Source organism: Sander lucioperca, chromosome 2, assembly GCF_008315115.2.
Source record: "Sander lucioperca isolate FBNREF2018 chromosome 2, SLUC_FBN_1.2, whole genome shotgun sequence".
Classification (NCBI taxonomy): Eukaryota; Metazoa; Chordata; class Actinopteri; order Perciformes; family Percidae; genus Sander; species Sander lucioperca.
Window position 1 is genome coordinate 7881340 of NC_050174.1, and position 16052 is coordinate 7897391.

The following is a 16052-nucleotide window of genomic DNA, read 5'->3' on the forward strand; positions in this document are numbered from 1 at the left end:
TTCAAACTGATCAATGTTATTTACCCCTATGAATTTCTTCATATTAAATTACATTTTTTATATATAATTTTGTAAAATGATATAGAAACCACAAACACCTTATTCTTCTCCTTCAGATACACCAAAACATTGTGGGATGACTGACATGATTGGTTAGACACTACAATATTTGTGTAGAGTCTTTTACCAACTCCTACATTAGGCCATGAGGTGGGACCAGGGGAGAACTTGCTTGGACGCGTATTCTGCGTGCCAATAATCAATGTCCACAATCTGTCTGCATTTCGGTGCTGTGACCCATTTATTTAACTTGTCAAACAAATCAAACAATGACATGCACTGACACGGTGAAAAGCTGGACAACTCCAAAGTGCATCAATTCAAAGAGAGCTGATTAACCTTCTAACTGCTTTGAACTTTATGGAAAAGAAAAATGCAGTAAGACCTTTCCAACAGGCAAGGGACCTCAAACTTGTTTATTTTAATTTGTTTTTAATCTAATGTGTTATGCACCAATATTTCAATATTGTATTTCAAGTTTGCCTTATTGTTTGTGCAAAAAGTTAATTGTAAATAAAGTTTATTTTTAAAAAGAAAACTGGGACCTTATAAGGACCATGATAAGGACCCATCAAAGTCCATTTCCAATTTTCAATCAAACCAAAATTTGATACAGTCCACTTTAAAAATGTTCTGACCAATACACGCATCAAAAATACAAATGTCATGGCAGAAAAACAACGCTAATCCATATATTGTCGGAATTTAAAAAAACTTGTCGGTTATTTTCATCAGGCGTTCAGCACGGACTGCTATTGCGTAGTGCCGACTCGGCTTGTGTATTCCCTCTGACAAGCAGCTATGGGATTAGCAAAATAGTCCAGAGATGTGTAGCTATCTCCTTGGTCACCTCAGAAAACATTCTTAATTAACCCTGCCCTTTACACCACTGATATGGTGTTACTGTTCTGTACGAGCGCTGCTTTTTATTACACTGTTTTACGGAAGAATGTCAATATATGTGGCTTTAAGTAGAGCTGGAAAACGAACTTGCCCCTGAGCTAACTGGCTAGCCCGTTAGCAGGCTCGGCTCGACGACATAATAGGCTACTGTGCTTCTGGGAACACGGTGTGCTCGTCGTGTCAGTTCAACCCAACGCTAATCGAGGATAGTATCGGTGATTTTCAGATAGTATCTATGGTCTACTTTATCTTTAACGATTGCCTTTGTTGTGTGATCATCTGCCCTGACCGCGGGATGGAGTGGCACTAGCTTAATTTGCGAGCAGGCGAGCAATTTAGTCAGTCCCTAGTGTCTTCGCAGCGTTAGCAGAGCACTGCTCTCATTGTGCCGGCTAAAAATACACTTCTTGTCCCATGCTCAGTGCGCCTCCAAAAGTGGTGGGCTAGTCCACATTGGACTTCTCTTCGGCTTTTCTGGTCACCTTGCTCCAAATTTGGCCATCTACATGGTCACTACAGTGAATGTAAGACGACTGGAAGAACGAGTCGGACCCCGAGGTTGTGAGCCCTGCTGGCCTGATCTAACGTTAACGTTACATCGTACCGGCTGGTGGGCTTCAGGTCTCAAGTGAACGAAAATTCGGCTTTGGCTGATCGGTGGCCGAATATCATTTTTGCCCCAATGGCCTTGTACTGTAATTATTGGTAATATAACGAGCCTTGGTCCAGCCCAGGGTTGAAGGACCGAAAGTTTGTGAAGGTCAGAGAAAAACGCTTTGTGTCTGCTGTCTGAGATTAGGGAGGCAGACTTCATCTGTTCAGAGCACAGCACCATGTCGGAGGATAACAACGCAGACAAATTCATCAAGGTAATTTTAAACAAATCAAATGTAGATTTTCATGCAAGTAGACAATGCAGTAGTTTTCACTTATGTAATTAGCAATGACGTTTGGTCTTGATTTACTGAAGTTTGAAGTAAACAAGTGAAACTGCAACCATTAACATTGATTTTGGAAATGTTATCATCATTGAAACGTTGGGATTGGAGGTTATTGCTGATTGACAACTGTATTTGGGTTATGTACAACATGATTTTCAATGTTGGGCCTACTTCTGTCAAAATGATCGTAATTGCCTAATAATGATTCCAATGAAGACTGCAGTAAATTTCACTTGAATCTTGTGTTATAGTAGGCCTGTAACACAATGGCATCTCTTGAGACAGCACAAGTGTTTTTGTGTAGAAATGTGAATCATGAACAATGTGTTATGGAAAGTTTTACTCTTAATAAACATTACTGTGGATCTTGGATCTGTCTAAAATGGTCATGGTCTCACTGGCAATATTTCCATGCACCCTGGCTCTGGGATTTGTTCCTGGCTTGCTCCCCTCAATGGGTCACTGCCCGGGCAGTAAAATGTGATCCCAAGTGGCCCTGACCCCCTGATTTTACAGTTGGGGGCAGAATGTATCTAATGCTGAGTTGCCTGGGGGGGTCAGCACTGAGAACAGAAACACACACACTGGAGCATGACGAATGACCCAAGATTAGTAGGTTAGCTAGCTAACATTTGGTTTCACAGACAGGTATCAAGACCCTGGCACACTCTAAACAAATTGTTTAATTGGTAACCAGCTTTGTAAGAACCATTATCCAGTACTGCCAATGTTGGGCATACTGAAGTCAGATCCTTCAAATATATGAAGTTTATGGTACAGACCCCTGGGTAGTTGTGACAGCTGAGACGCCCCTCGTCCTATGCTGCGTATAATAGACCAGGGCAGTGATAGGGAGGAGAAGGAGAAGAAATGATGGCATCTGTTGGCAGTGGCACACAATTAACTTCATTGTACTGGCCAAGACTGCTATATTCTCAGGAAAGGAGAGAGAGACAGAAAAAGGAAAACAAATTCATAATTTGATCTAAATCTTAAGTTTGGTAACTTAAAGTATAAGCAGAGGATTGTTCACTTAACAGTCTTTACTTAAATACAGCACAAAGGAGGTGATATTGGAGATATTGACAAACCAAAAATATATTCAAATCCAGCACAAGTGTTTCTAATTATTCTAATATTTTTCAACTCAGTTAATTAGAGAGGATGTCTCCCAGTGCTTCCCCCGTTCCGAGGTAGCATCCCATCCTTTTTTTTTTTTATTATCATTTTATAGGAAGCAGTGGCTAAACTTACCCCTACACTTACTCAGTAGAATCTGACAAACTCTTTTGTTAGTACATCTTATGAATTTAGTTAAAAAATCATATGAACAGTCTTTGTTATGCTAAACAGGAGTTTCAGTTGATACTCTAGGTACTGACAATGATTGGGAATGGGCCTTGTAGTACAGAAATTTTCCTTTCTTTTCTTTGTCACAGGGGTGGGTGGCAGTGGGTTCTTGATTGTACTGCATGACATAAACTATGCTGATAACTGAAAAGTAAAACATACCATTTCTGCACAAAAGTTTGTTGCTTATATATTTTCAAACGATAAACTGTTTGGTGTGGTTTCTCTTCCCAACAGGAGACATCCATTCTAGACGAGTACAACATAAACTGGACACAGAAGTTGGGAGCCGGCATCAGTGGACCTGTCAGGTGAGTGTGAGAGCAAGTGTGTTAAGAAGTACTTTTCTCCATTGTCTTTCTTCAGTCTCCAAATATTATCTTTTTGGCTGTGTTTGTGCCGCGTCAAATTGATGTCAAACTGTTTCTGCCAGGACGGAACTTGGAAAACAAATAGTTTTTTGTCAAACTAAGACCAGGACAAGTAGTATTGCATAAGAGACATCATCATGGTATCTGTTTGTGATTGGGAAATTGTTCAAGTGTTTTGTTGATATTGATTGAAATGGCTTCAACTAGCATTGCTTAGGATTGCAGAAATCCTTCTGGGAAAAGTGTGACATGCTGGGTTGAGCCAGCTGTGATAGCAGAGCCAGTGTCAATTGAGATTGCTTCTTAGTTTGGTTTAGATCTGAAAATAGTGTATTGTGACTCATAATATTCTAAAATTACATGATAGGATTGAAGAGAGAGATTCATCTTATCTTAAATATTTATATATTGCCCAGCCCTTGCAGTGTGAATGCCGCTGTAGAGTGTGGTTGCAGCCACACTTTTGGCACTTCAACTGTTGGATTCAGGTATAATGTCATCAGAGCAGATGTAGATTATTTGCTAACTGGGCTGTCAAATGGACAAACCTTGTGACTGCTGCCAAAAAACCTTCCTGCATGTTACTTCACCTGTGGTTTTATTGCATTGTGTTCACTGTGCCCCCAATTTACCAGCACAGTTCAGCTGTATCCTTGACACATTAACACATATTGAGAATATGAAAAGGCCAGATGCTTGTCACTTGACAGGGCTTTAACAGACTGGATCAACCACTAGTGTGTAACTCCGTCGCAACTCAACGCTTAATATGGAGCTGTTTGGCACCGGTACCATTTTTGTTGTAGACTGTGGGGGCTCATTTGCTCGGACACAATCCTGGGCTTGAATCCAACCCAAAACCTTTGTCCCCAACACTGTTGAGTGGAAGTATCTTAGTCTGTTTTTAAAAGTCTTCTTGTGTGAATGAATGTGTGTATTTATGTATATTTCCTTGGCTTTGGCAGGTCATAGTCCATTTTATTGTATTGTAATACATATTGATGAAACTTTGTGCAAAGCATCTAAGCTTCTTCTGAGAAGCTGCACTCAGATCCAATAGTGGATTATTGTGGATGCACAAGGGCTCAATTATAAACTCAGCAGTTTTAGCTGATTCAAGCTAGATACAGTGTGTCACTGACAGTGTGTGTCACTGATTCCTCCTGCCTATTCTGCACTTTGAAGCTATCATGGGTCTGTATCAGCTTGTTATTTCCTAACGTGTGTAGTTTGGGCCTTAAGTGACAAGAATACTGAGAAATTGACTCATCAGCCCTCCATGTAAACCTACGCTTAAACTCTGATTCTTGCTGTACTCTTTTTGGGCAACTCTTACTCACCCTGTCTCTTGTTTTTCTAACTCTGTATTTTACTCTGATTCATGGAGACCTACAAATCTTTTTTGATTCTCCTACTCACCCCTCGCTCACCTCTTTCTGTCTCACAACATTCTCACGTCTCTTACTGAACCAGCCCCCCTCTGTCTAACTCTGGGATTCATTAGGTAGGTATTGCTTTCCAGTGAAGTGAACTTTGGCCAAAGCAGAATGTTTCTTGCAGTAATGCTTTAATAGTGTAATCTGAGTTTAATGGCCAGAGGTTGCTGTTGAAAGGGAATATTCTCCTTGCTGCTTAGAGGAGGGGGGAAAGGAGTTCATGGGCTTTTTTCAAAAAAGGAAATGGATATCAGTTTGGTCCATATTTCAACTGTGTTCTGCCATAATGCAGAAATGTAGTTTAAAGACAGCTATCGCCAGGATATATATATATATATATATATATATATATATATATATATATATATATATATATAATTTTTTTTTAATTTATTTTTTTAAATGAAAATATATGACAGACTCAGATGGCTTTATGTGGTTTTACTCTTATTACAAAGATGCAGACAAGATTCATATGTCTCATAACAAACTGTGATGTTGACAAAATAATGTTGTGAACTCTATGTAGTCGGCTGCTTTCTTGTCTCTGTGTTTATATCAGGCCAAGTTTAACTTCATAGCACATACAGTATTACCTAGACTTTAACACCTGTAGAACTATATTCAAACACAAAGAAATTGACAATAATGCTTAAAGCTAATTAAAAAAGAATAGAAATGAACCCCTAAACAAGCTCCACAAATTCATGTTGTGCAGCCAAACATTGTTCAAACTAAGAGATATATATATATATATATATATATATATATATATATATATATATACACACACACACACACAACTAAAACTAAGATAATCTACTTGTGGGTAGACTAATTATGTAGTGCTGACACTTTGTCTGAATTACCTGAAATGTAGTTTGGCATTTTTGTATTGCAATTTCTTGTAATTTATAGGCTGACATATAAGCTGATACTGATTATAACTGTAATAAGCTAATGTCAGCCGATATAGCTCTACGACTCGGATACGTCCAACATCGATGACAAACAGAGCAACAGACTTCAGAAACTACCTTATTGATTATTTGCACATATGATCACATCTGTGACACACAGATCGGCTATCACATTGACTGAGATGTTTGTTGACTCCGTTTTCTTCCTGTTCAGAGTTTGTATGAAGAAGTCATCTCAGGAACGCCTGGCCCTAAAGATCCTCATTGATCGCCCCAAGGCCAGGAATGAGGTTAGAGGAAACACTGTTTGTATGCCCGTTGTTTGTTGTCTGTGACTGTATCAATATGCTTTGTTCTATCTGCCTGCCTGCCTGCCTGCCTGTTATCAGTCTTTATTCATTTCAGTTTTTCTTTCCTTGTCAATCTGTCTCCCGTGCCTCCTCTGTCTGTTTGGATGGGCATCATTGTCCGTAACATTGTCTTTCTGTGGTAAACACTGTATCTAGCAGCCTTCCCATGTCATTAGCAGCCTTCTGTTTTGATCAAGCAGCTTATACAGCACTAAGGCAGCAAGACTTGCAGTCAAAACAAGCAACACAGACTTGCTTCACAAGAGCTCCTGCTGCTGAACTGTGAAAGCTGTCACTTAAGAGGAAATACACAAAGATTATTATGCTAAAGAATGTATTCTTCAAGCACTTTTATCTTCTTTTTTAATGAGGGTGTACCTTGGATACATGCTATGTTTTGTGTGTGCGTGCATGGTAATGATGAGTTCAGTTTACATGTTTGGTTTATAAAGGTTACACTGTCTTGGTCTGTGTTGCTGCATAATTTGCATCATAGTTTGCATCATTGCAATTAGTTAGTAGGAAGAAGCCTCCCTTTCGTTCACTGCATGATTTGCAGTTATATTTGTATTATCTGTTAGTTCTATTTAACAGTTGATAAGGCAGATTCTTGGAAGCCAGGTAAAACCTATTTCTATTGTGGTTCTTGTGTCACAGCTCCTCTACTAAAGTACTAAACCACCTTCAGTTTCCAGCTCTCTCTCTCTCTCTCTCTCTCTCTCTCTCTCTCTCTCTCTCTCTCTCTCTCTCTCTCTCTCTCGCTCTCTCGCTCTCTCTCTCTCTCTCTCTCTCTCTCTCTCTCTCTGCTGTTCTAGTTATTTCACATGGTTTAAATGGAAATGTAACATTTAAGTGAATTACTGTATACATGTATACACAGGGTTTGATTCTCTTCCATGCAGGTGCGTCTCCATATGATGTGTGCCAACCATCCAAACATAGTGCAAATCCTGGAGGTTTACGCCAATAGTGTTCAGTTCCCGCATGAGTCCAGCCCGAGGTAAAGAGCTCTGTGTGTGTGAATTTGTTAGTGTGGGATCCCAGGGATTCCATTTTTTAAGTGTACGTCAATCCATTTCCTCTCTTTTGCTCTTTTCCTGACACGTCCACACCTCCTCTCTTGTTTCTTACAGAGCGAGACTCCTGATTGTTATGGAGATGATGGAGGGTGGCGAACTGTTCCACAGAATCAGTCAGCACAGGCACTTTACTGAAAAGATGGCCAGCCAGGTCACTAAACAGGTTAGTAAGACATGCACACACACACACACACACACACACACACACACACACACACACACACACACACACACACACACACACACACACACCTCAAGAACTTCTGCCACAAGCTCTCACAGCAAAGGTTTATATGGAGGCACACCCACTTACAACCAGACATGGGTCACACACACACGCACACACACACATACATACGCATAGTGTGTATGTGTGTATAGTTTGAGTGGTGTCTCAGTTTGATGTATCTTCTCCCTGTAGATCAGTCAAGCCTTGGAACATTGTCACTCCCTAAATATTGCACATCGCGACCTGAAGCCAGAGAACCTGCTCTTTAAGGATAACTCTCTGGTAAGTAGCTAAAGTTGCAGACATAAATACTGCAATTGTAAAAGTGTACTACGACTGATGCCACTGCTGATGCTTTTGCTACAAAGGAAAATAAACTTTGCTGAACTTTAAGGCTGCAGCTGTACTTTTTTTTTTTTTTTTTCATTTATTTTAAGTTCATTTCAATGATTTTTTTTAAAATTTATTTTCTTTATTAATGGTATCCAGAGCATTACAGAAACACATTTACCATTAGAGACATCTTCCATCGTTCCCAACGCAGCTGTACTTTTTAACACACTAATTGAAAACTGTATTTGGCAGAAATGGGCCAGGATAATTTGGAAATGTCTACCTTGCATTTTCAGTCCTAGACTTCAAAATCCACCCTGACTCTGGCAACACATACAATGATCTCTCTGGAACCTGAATGAATAATTACAACAAAAAAATGTCAAGTGAAACTCAAGCCAGAAATGTGTTTCTGTGCTCGCTCCACGTTCATGTTTCACTTTGTAATTCTGTCTTTTCCACAGGATGCCCCTGTGAAATTGTGTGACTTTGGCTTTGCCAAAATTGATCAAGGAGACTTAATGACCCCTCAGTTCACTCCCTACTATGTAGCACCTCAGGTAAAAAGCATAGAACACATAGAAGTCATCAAAAAATACGTAATGTTAAATGTACACACAGATTCTTAAATGCAGCAATAATGAAAGCTGATGCACATTTAAACGATGTATCCCTTCTGCCGTTATTCCTGCTCAGGTACTTGAGGCTCAAAGACGACACCAGAAAGAAAAGTCTGGAATTATACCTACCTCACCCACTCCTTATACCTATAACAAGGTGAGGCCCAAACCTGTTGAACTAAGCATTTCGGCCTACTGTGGCAAGTATTGTCCCTCAAATATCACTACTGAGTATTTACTGTATGTAATACGAAAATATCGTTCTTCAGAGCTGTGACTTGTGGTCTCTCGGTGTGATCATCTACGTGATGCTGTGTGGCTATCCTCCGTTCTACTCCAAGCACCACAGTCGCACCATCCCGAAGGACATGAGGAAGAAAATTATGACGGGCAGCTTTGACTTTCCTGAAGATGAGTGGAGCCAGATTTCGGAGATGGCCAAGGACATTGTACGCAAGTGAGTCATTTTCATTGTTCCTGCTCTGGTCTGGTTACCTCATCTTGCTGTACTCCCAGAACATAGCATTTCCTTACTCCTTTTCTCCTACTTCCCTACTTTCATTCATACATTCCCTCATTCATCCCTTTTTCTGTCCAATAATTTGTACTCCCTCCTCGTCTGCCCCCTGCAGGCTGCTGAAGGTGAAGCCAGAGGAGAGGTTGACTATTGAGGGAGTCTTGTCTCACCCTTGGCTCAACTGCACTGAGGCACTCGACAACGTGCTGCCTTCCGCCCAGATGATGATGGACAAGGTGAGGGGGAAGTTAAAGGTGCAAAATCTTGAATTGCACCAATGTTGTACAGTTATGCCGCTGTTCCTGAATGAATCGACCAGCTGAGGCCAGTGTTGAAAGTTAGTTAGAGCGCTGGCGTCCTCTTCTTCCTTTTCTTACGGTCTGTCCTTTATACCTTCCAGGCGGTAGTTGCAGGTATCCAGCAGGCCCATGCAGAGCAGCTGGCCAACATGAGAATTCAGGATCATAACGTCGGCCTGAAGCCTCTAAACTCTGTCAACAACCCAATCCTCAGGAAGCGGAAACTGCTAGGGTATGATTGCATTTGTTTTTTTTATAATAATAAAAAAAAAACTTCTCATCTTTTGCCTTTTTAAAGCTTTAGTGCGTAACTTTTTGATATTAATGAACGTCCGGTGACATTCCCGTGCAGAAGCTCGAGTGAAGATAATTACCTCTTCTAAAGAGTCCATCATGTTTTTTAATCCTCTGTGTGTCCTTCTTGGCTATTTGCAACTGGGTGGGGGCACGTGCGCGATCATGAAGGCTTTGTATCATGTGGACGTGCCGACAGTGTTGTTGTCATTATTTAGAATTCCTCATGGGGGCGACAGAAACTACGCACTATAGCTTTAAAAAGTTTAGAAACATAAAATCGTTTTTTCCCTGTATTTGAAGTATATATACATTACACTTAAAAGTATGATTGTACTAATGAGAGATTGTAGCTCAGGGTGAGAATGTTTTTCAGATGTTCCTATCTGCTTTCCTGTAGCAATGCATTACTCATCACTCAATTCTCTTCAGTTACTATACTCCTAATTGGGTCAAAGTTTGGTCTGAAATGTGTCTTGGTGTCCATGTTGCAGCCCCAAGCCCAGTGACGGTTTCTTCATTCATGACCCAGAGAATGGAGGGGAAGACTCCAATGTGGCTCTGGAAAAATTACGAGACGTCATTGCACAGTGTATACTACCACAAGCTGGTCAGTAAACCCACACTGATTTTTAACTAACTAGACTGAAAACAGACATGCAACCAGCATTTTACTGAATACATACTGTGCGCACTATATATTGCATATCATTATATACTGGTATAATACACACACCACAGTACACCACAGATTACATATCTACATTTCAGTCATTTTCTGTTCAACTAAGGAAAAAGACTTGTTACTGGCTGGGAATGAAAACAAAACTGGCTATTGCATAAATTTCGCTATGTTAAGGTGCTGACACACCAGGGAGATCATCGGCCGTTGGTCCAAGTCGGGCCGACGGTGAGTCATATAAAATAGCTCTGAGAGAAAGTGAGTAGTGTCCGAAGTGACCGTTTTTTTGTTTGTCCAGGAGAGAACGAGGATGACAAGCTGAATGAGGTGATGTATGAAGCCTGGAGGTTCAACAGAGACTGTAAACTGCTGAGAGATGGCCTGCAGGGGCTTAGCTGGGACGGTCAGTACCATTTTAATCTTGTCTACTGTATATCTGGCAAATGCCGTCTTAATTCTCATTTTGTATTAAACAATTAAATGCAAAGCAGCTGTTTTACCTTTTGATATCTAGTAACAAAAAAGCTGTTAGAAATTGCTAGTAGTTGTCATTCATTGTAAATTCATGTAACATTAGCAACTTTACTATTGAATATGTTTCTGTCTCCTCATATTTATTTAGCTGTTATGATGCCCCACATTATCTTGCCTTTTTACTTTATCTGCCTGCCCAATAAAACAGTTGCAGTTACAAACACAGCTCAGTCCGTTACATTGCAGTTCAAACAGGAAGTGATCTTGAATGGCCGAGGATTGATGGATTATCAGTAGAACTGAAACGATTGGTCAGTTGATTCATTGTTTAAGCCATTTTTCAGACAAAAATGCCAAACATTACTTAGTTGCAGCCTCACAAATGCGTCAAGCTGCTGCTCTTCTTTGTCTTATGAGATAATAAATTGATCATCATTTTGGGGTTTTGGACTAAACAACCAATTAGAAGGTGTCTTGTAAATTGTGAAGGCCTTCTTTCATTATTTTTTGATGTTTTATAGACCGAGCAATGAATTGCTCAATACTGTAAATGACTGTGCAGCCCTAATTATTAGAGCCAAATTTGTCCACCAAACATCAACAGAAAACAATGTTGAATATATTCTATTTTCTTACAGTCTCAATTGCTAAAGTAATAATCTCGAAGATTTTCATTTAAATAAATGTCTAGCCACTATTTATCGCTGAATGAGGCAACACAATGGTGATTGAGCCTACGGCCCACTGATGAAAGCCCTTGCATTTGCAGTATTACGAACTGGGTGTCTTGGGCGACATTCCGGGGAAAAATCACATGCGGCGCACAGTTAGTGACCATTTTCCATCACCCAGCAGTGGTTGGTCCACCAAAGAGGGTAAGTGGAGCTAACACAACAGACTCCCCCCCCTTAACTCACTTGTGTGTGAAGCGGCGTACTGTTTTTAAAGGTCTCCGCCAACTGACGAACGTCACAAAGGTGACTGTTTGGATCTCTGGGAATTGAGATCCACAAACATACCTGCGATTTCCGCTTATCGCCATAGGCGTCACCAAAGACAACGAAGTGAAGATCTTCGAGATTGGAACTTTAAAGCCTAATAGGTAACAGATAACGTGAAAAACACAAATGATAGGTTGGTGTGAACTAGTTGAGCAGTACAGTCTTGATCTCTTTTCCAGTTAAAAGCATTACTCATTTATGTGTAGGTTTTTGTTGTTTGTGTTACCAGGTCCTTAACCAGAAGCTTTTCCATTGCAGGAAGATCCTTCTCCGATAAAGTTGACCGCTTGAAGTTGGCTGAAATAGTGAAACAGGCCATCGAAGAGAAGACAAATCTCCAAGAATCTAATTAGCAAACGCTGTCTTTCTATCTTCTTTTTACTTTGTTTATTATGACCCTTTTTTAACCCATATCTGTAAAGAGGCTTTTTTTATGTAAAATGATGCGCTAATTTTTTTTTTTTTTTCATGAATTCACTTGCAAGAGCTATTGTACAGCTGTAGATATATTTCAAAGAGGACTCATTGGTACTATACTTTTTTTTTTAAATGGACACTTGCAACGAACATTGAAAAAAAACTATATTTTCATTTTTGCAAAAAAGAGAAAAGAAGAGAAAAATCAGTTAAAGAAATTATTTTCTGGGAGGGGATTTTGTCCAAGGCGTCACGTGTTTTATCCCAGTTATTTCATTTTATTCTGTTTTCTTTTAACCATCATAAGACTTTTATTTATTTAAACAAAGAGTTCCATTATTTTATACTTTACTTGTAGCCTACCAGTGGACTCTAGTCGAGAGAAGCTGTCTACGATGTGACTTTGTTCTTTTACACAAACTCTTGATTCTCAGACTGCATTTACATTATATGAATCTTTGGTTTTTTTTGTAACTTTCCCTTGACCTTTTTGTTGTGTAGAGTTCAAGGCAGAGTGGACATTGATGTAAAAAGAAAGTGTCATGAAATAGACAAATGCAGCCCCAAATTCATCTTGTCGCAACCCCTTTTTTGAAGCTGATTTTGAAGCCGACTGAATAGTCATGAACACTATGGCTCATTTAGATCAATGTGTTTTGACAAAAAAAAAATCTTAAGGTCCACTTACTAGCTTTTTTTCTTGGAGCTTTTAACTGTCTTTCAGTCTTCTTTAGAAGATGCCGTGTTTCCAGATAGGGTTGAAAGCTCCAGTTGAGTTAAAACTTTCTCTCAACTAGATCCATGAAGGTTTCACAAACTCTTGAGTTCAATTCATACATATGAAGTGCTGATACTGCTTGTCAGCTCCTGAAGTTTGTGTCTGGCAAGTAAAATGAAGTGAATTATTTTATATAAAGGCATTTTTATACGTCTTCCCATTTCTGATTCTGACAGGTCTTAAGTTCAGTCTTCGGTTAAAGTTGTTGATCTGTGAAACTGGCGCAACATGAGCTGCTTTGATGTAAAGTTGTATCTAGTGGAATTCAGACCAGAGTCAGTTAATATTTAAGTCCTTTTTAAAGCAAAAGTGGTTGCTACTTAAACCAACAGAGACACAAAAACACCGGGCATTTTTGGTGCAATGTAGTCGATGTCTTTATGCCAGAAAAGATCAGAAGAAGGGTTTCAGCCTCCATTAGCAGCAACAAACTTGCAGTGCTACTGAATGTGCAATAGGGCAATCATTTAATTATGTATTCATAGTGCATGCATGTACATGGTAGTGAAAAAAAGATGTATCAATTGTCATTACAATGGTCTGAATACCAGCAAATGCTCCCTCCCTTCGCTCATCCACTTCCTTTAGTTGTTATTAATATGTCCTTGAATAGCCGAAATTTCTGTGTTGAGCCAACAAAACGGGGCTTAGATGGCTGAAAGTGCAAGTTCTCTTGTTGAGTGCCTGATTATATCTGTAATAATGTTATTTGTTTGTTTTGAAAACCCTCAGAAGTTCATGAAATTCCCTTTTGATGAGGTCTTGGCTTTAAGCAGAACATATTTTCATGTCCCGATTACTGCATTAACCATGTGTTTTTTACCTTAATGAAAAGATATATAATATTCTGAGTAATTAGCAAACATTGGTGCAATATATTGTTGCTGTCCAGTGACAAACTTGTATCTCCAATTTTGAGATAAACTAAAGGATCAGGTGTTTCTTTGTTGGTTGAGAAAATTTTCTTACGCTTAATAAACCATTTTAAAACGTATTGCATTATTATGTAAAATGTATTGTCACACAGATAAAAACATGCCTGTTTTTCTTAGCTCACGAATGAATTAACATTTTGGAGACAGGACAGTGATATGTAAGCTGAACTGTTTCACACCATTTGTAACTGTCATGAAGGAAATAGTCTATTATTTCAGTTTGGTTTAAAAACAAAAATGTGAGCAAAAGCAATCATTACTAACATGATTCTGAGAGTTCATTTTGACTTGTCTGTCTTTATGGTTTGTCAGACAGTCTACCATAAAAGGTTAACGATAACCACAACTTGTGTTTGAAAAGGCCTTAATATTACATGGCTATTTTTACGCTCAAATGGAAAATGTGGGCGGCATCTTCATCCTTTACTGCTCACTATGAATTACAGGATAAAGGGGAAACTCTGAATCATTTAATTAGTGTTTGATACTTATCCTTTTGGCTGTGATTTGCTTGTTTTCATTCCACAAATCTGTGTATTGGTTTGGCAACATTTTGTTGATGTTAATTTATTATAGTTATATATTTGGGGGGAATGATGTCCTCTAAAAAGGAAGAGTTTCAGTGCTGGTGTCTTATATTTAACGGGAAAATATGGGAGTGGTATCAATCTTCCCATCTACGCTGCGAAGCTAATCATATTCCCCAAAATGTCGAACTTTTGCTTTAATATGCAGCAGGCAAGTTTTTTTTTGATTTAATGTTGGATCATACATCAAACGAACAGTATTGCAGAATCAGCAAAGCCTCTCACTGAAAGTTAAACCTATTGCTGCCGTTTTGTTTTACTTTGACCTTTTGTGTGTGTGTGTGTGTGTGTGTGTGTGTGTGTGTGTGTGTGTGTCCTTTTAAGTCTCCACCCCCACCCACAAATAACAGAATTCATATCATCTGCTACCTAAGTGAGCATTATTGTTGAAGGCTAGTGTATTTATTAGCATCTACTGTAAAGTCAAGGCATGTATTTGGATATTGATACTTCTAACAATGAAAACCCTAAGGGAAAAATACAGTAATACTCAGACACCTGCTGCTGTCCAATGCTCAGTCTGGCTCAGTGTTACTACAAATCCCAGAGAGGCAGTTTGTTTTAAGATGCTACCTCCCTCCTTCCCTCCCCAGCATTGCTGCTGCAGGAGGCCCTCAGACCGACATTCAGGCTAGCGTAGCTTTAGACGTATTTCACAAATATTTAAAAGCTTCCACTAGTCACTTCCACTCTCTCATATGCTCAGTGAAGTGAGACAAGATTTCTCATGTCATAAAGGAAACATTTCTTGTTCCCTACATAGATGCTGACTGAGGATAAATAGCAAAACTGTGTCCTTTTTTAAAATACCAGCTCATTAAAAATGACCTGAAAGGGTTTAGTCAGCACTTACTACTCTTGATAAATACCAGTTGCTTCCGTTTCCTCTGCTGTATGTGTACTTGTAAAGTATGAAGAGGTGGGTTTTATATATTTTTAGCCATTCCTGTTTGTGTTAAATCAGGAAGAAATGTCAAGGAAAGGAATCATTTCAAAGTTTGGAGCCTTTTCTCTGCTTTTAATGGTCTTTCTTTTTCCTCTGGCCTGGCAGTTATGTAGCATGTAAATGAATCTCTCACGAAAGACTTGCTGTATTTTTGTCTACACATCTATTTCTTTGCCCATTCTGTCTTCTTTGGAACATCATCAACAGGCTGACTTTGAAATAAAGATTCTTTGACTTTTGAACATGTTTTCTTTTGTAGTGTTTTTGAGTACTTATTGGCTAAATGTGAATTGCTGTGCAGATTAATATACAGCCCACAATGGTATTACTTTACATGAAGTGAAGGATAGGTTTGTTTGCACACATACAGTTAGTAATGAGAGGAATTTGGCTTGCTGTAAGAAGCTTTGAGTAATTAATTATAATCTCTAGTATGGCTTCTGTTATTTGGGAAAATCTTTAATCTTACACTTGCATCTAAAGATCCTTTTGACAGACAACTTAATTTTCTCTAAGCTATTTATTGTAAA

The 16052-nt window shown here is 39.1% G+C and overlaps 1 protein-coding gene across 5 annotated transcripts; it reads left to right on the plus strand.

Annotated features, from left to right (window-relative positions):
* Positions 1-825: 825 nt before the first annotated feature.
* Positions 826-15764, plus strand: mapkapk5 (MAPK activated protein kinase 5). 5 transcript variants are annotated; one of them, XR_004895038.1, is made up of 16 exons: positions 826-1832; positions 3492-3565; positions 6196-6271; positions 7234-7331; positions 7465-7573; positions 7832-7921; positions 8437-8532; positions 8669-8749; positions 8862-9049; positions 9225-9345; positions 9510-9640; positions 10197-10312; positions 10683-10787; positions 11628-11733; positions 12118-12285; positions 12321-15764. XR_004895038.1 is itself a non-coding variant. In XM_031305883.2 (15 exons), exons 1-14 carry the CDS (start codon positions 1797-1799, stop codon positions 11687-11689), a joined length of 1383 nt encoding a protein of 460 aa, XP_031161743.1. In that variant the 5' UTR covers positions 826-1796; the 3' UTR covers positions 11690-11733; positions 12118-15764. The 5 variants fall into 5 exon arrangements, 2 of the variants coding, with proteins under 2 accessions (XP_031161743.1, XP_031161742.1); XM_031305883.2 differs by having other exon boundaries at positions 12118-15764; XR_004895037.1 differs by lacking the exon at positions 11628-11733 and having other exon boundaries at positions 828-1832; positions 12118-12813; positions 13042-15764.
* The last annotated feature ends 288 nt before the right edge of the window (positions 15765-16052 follow it).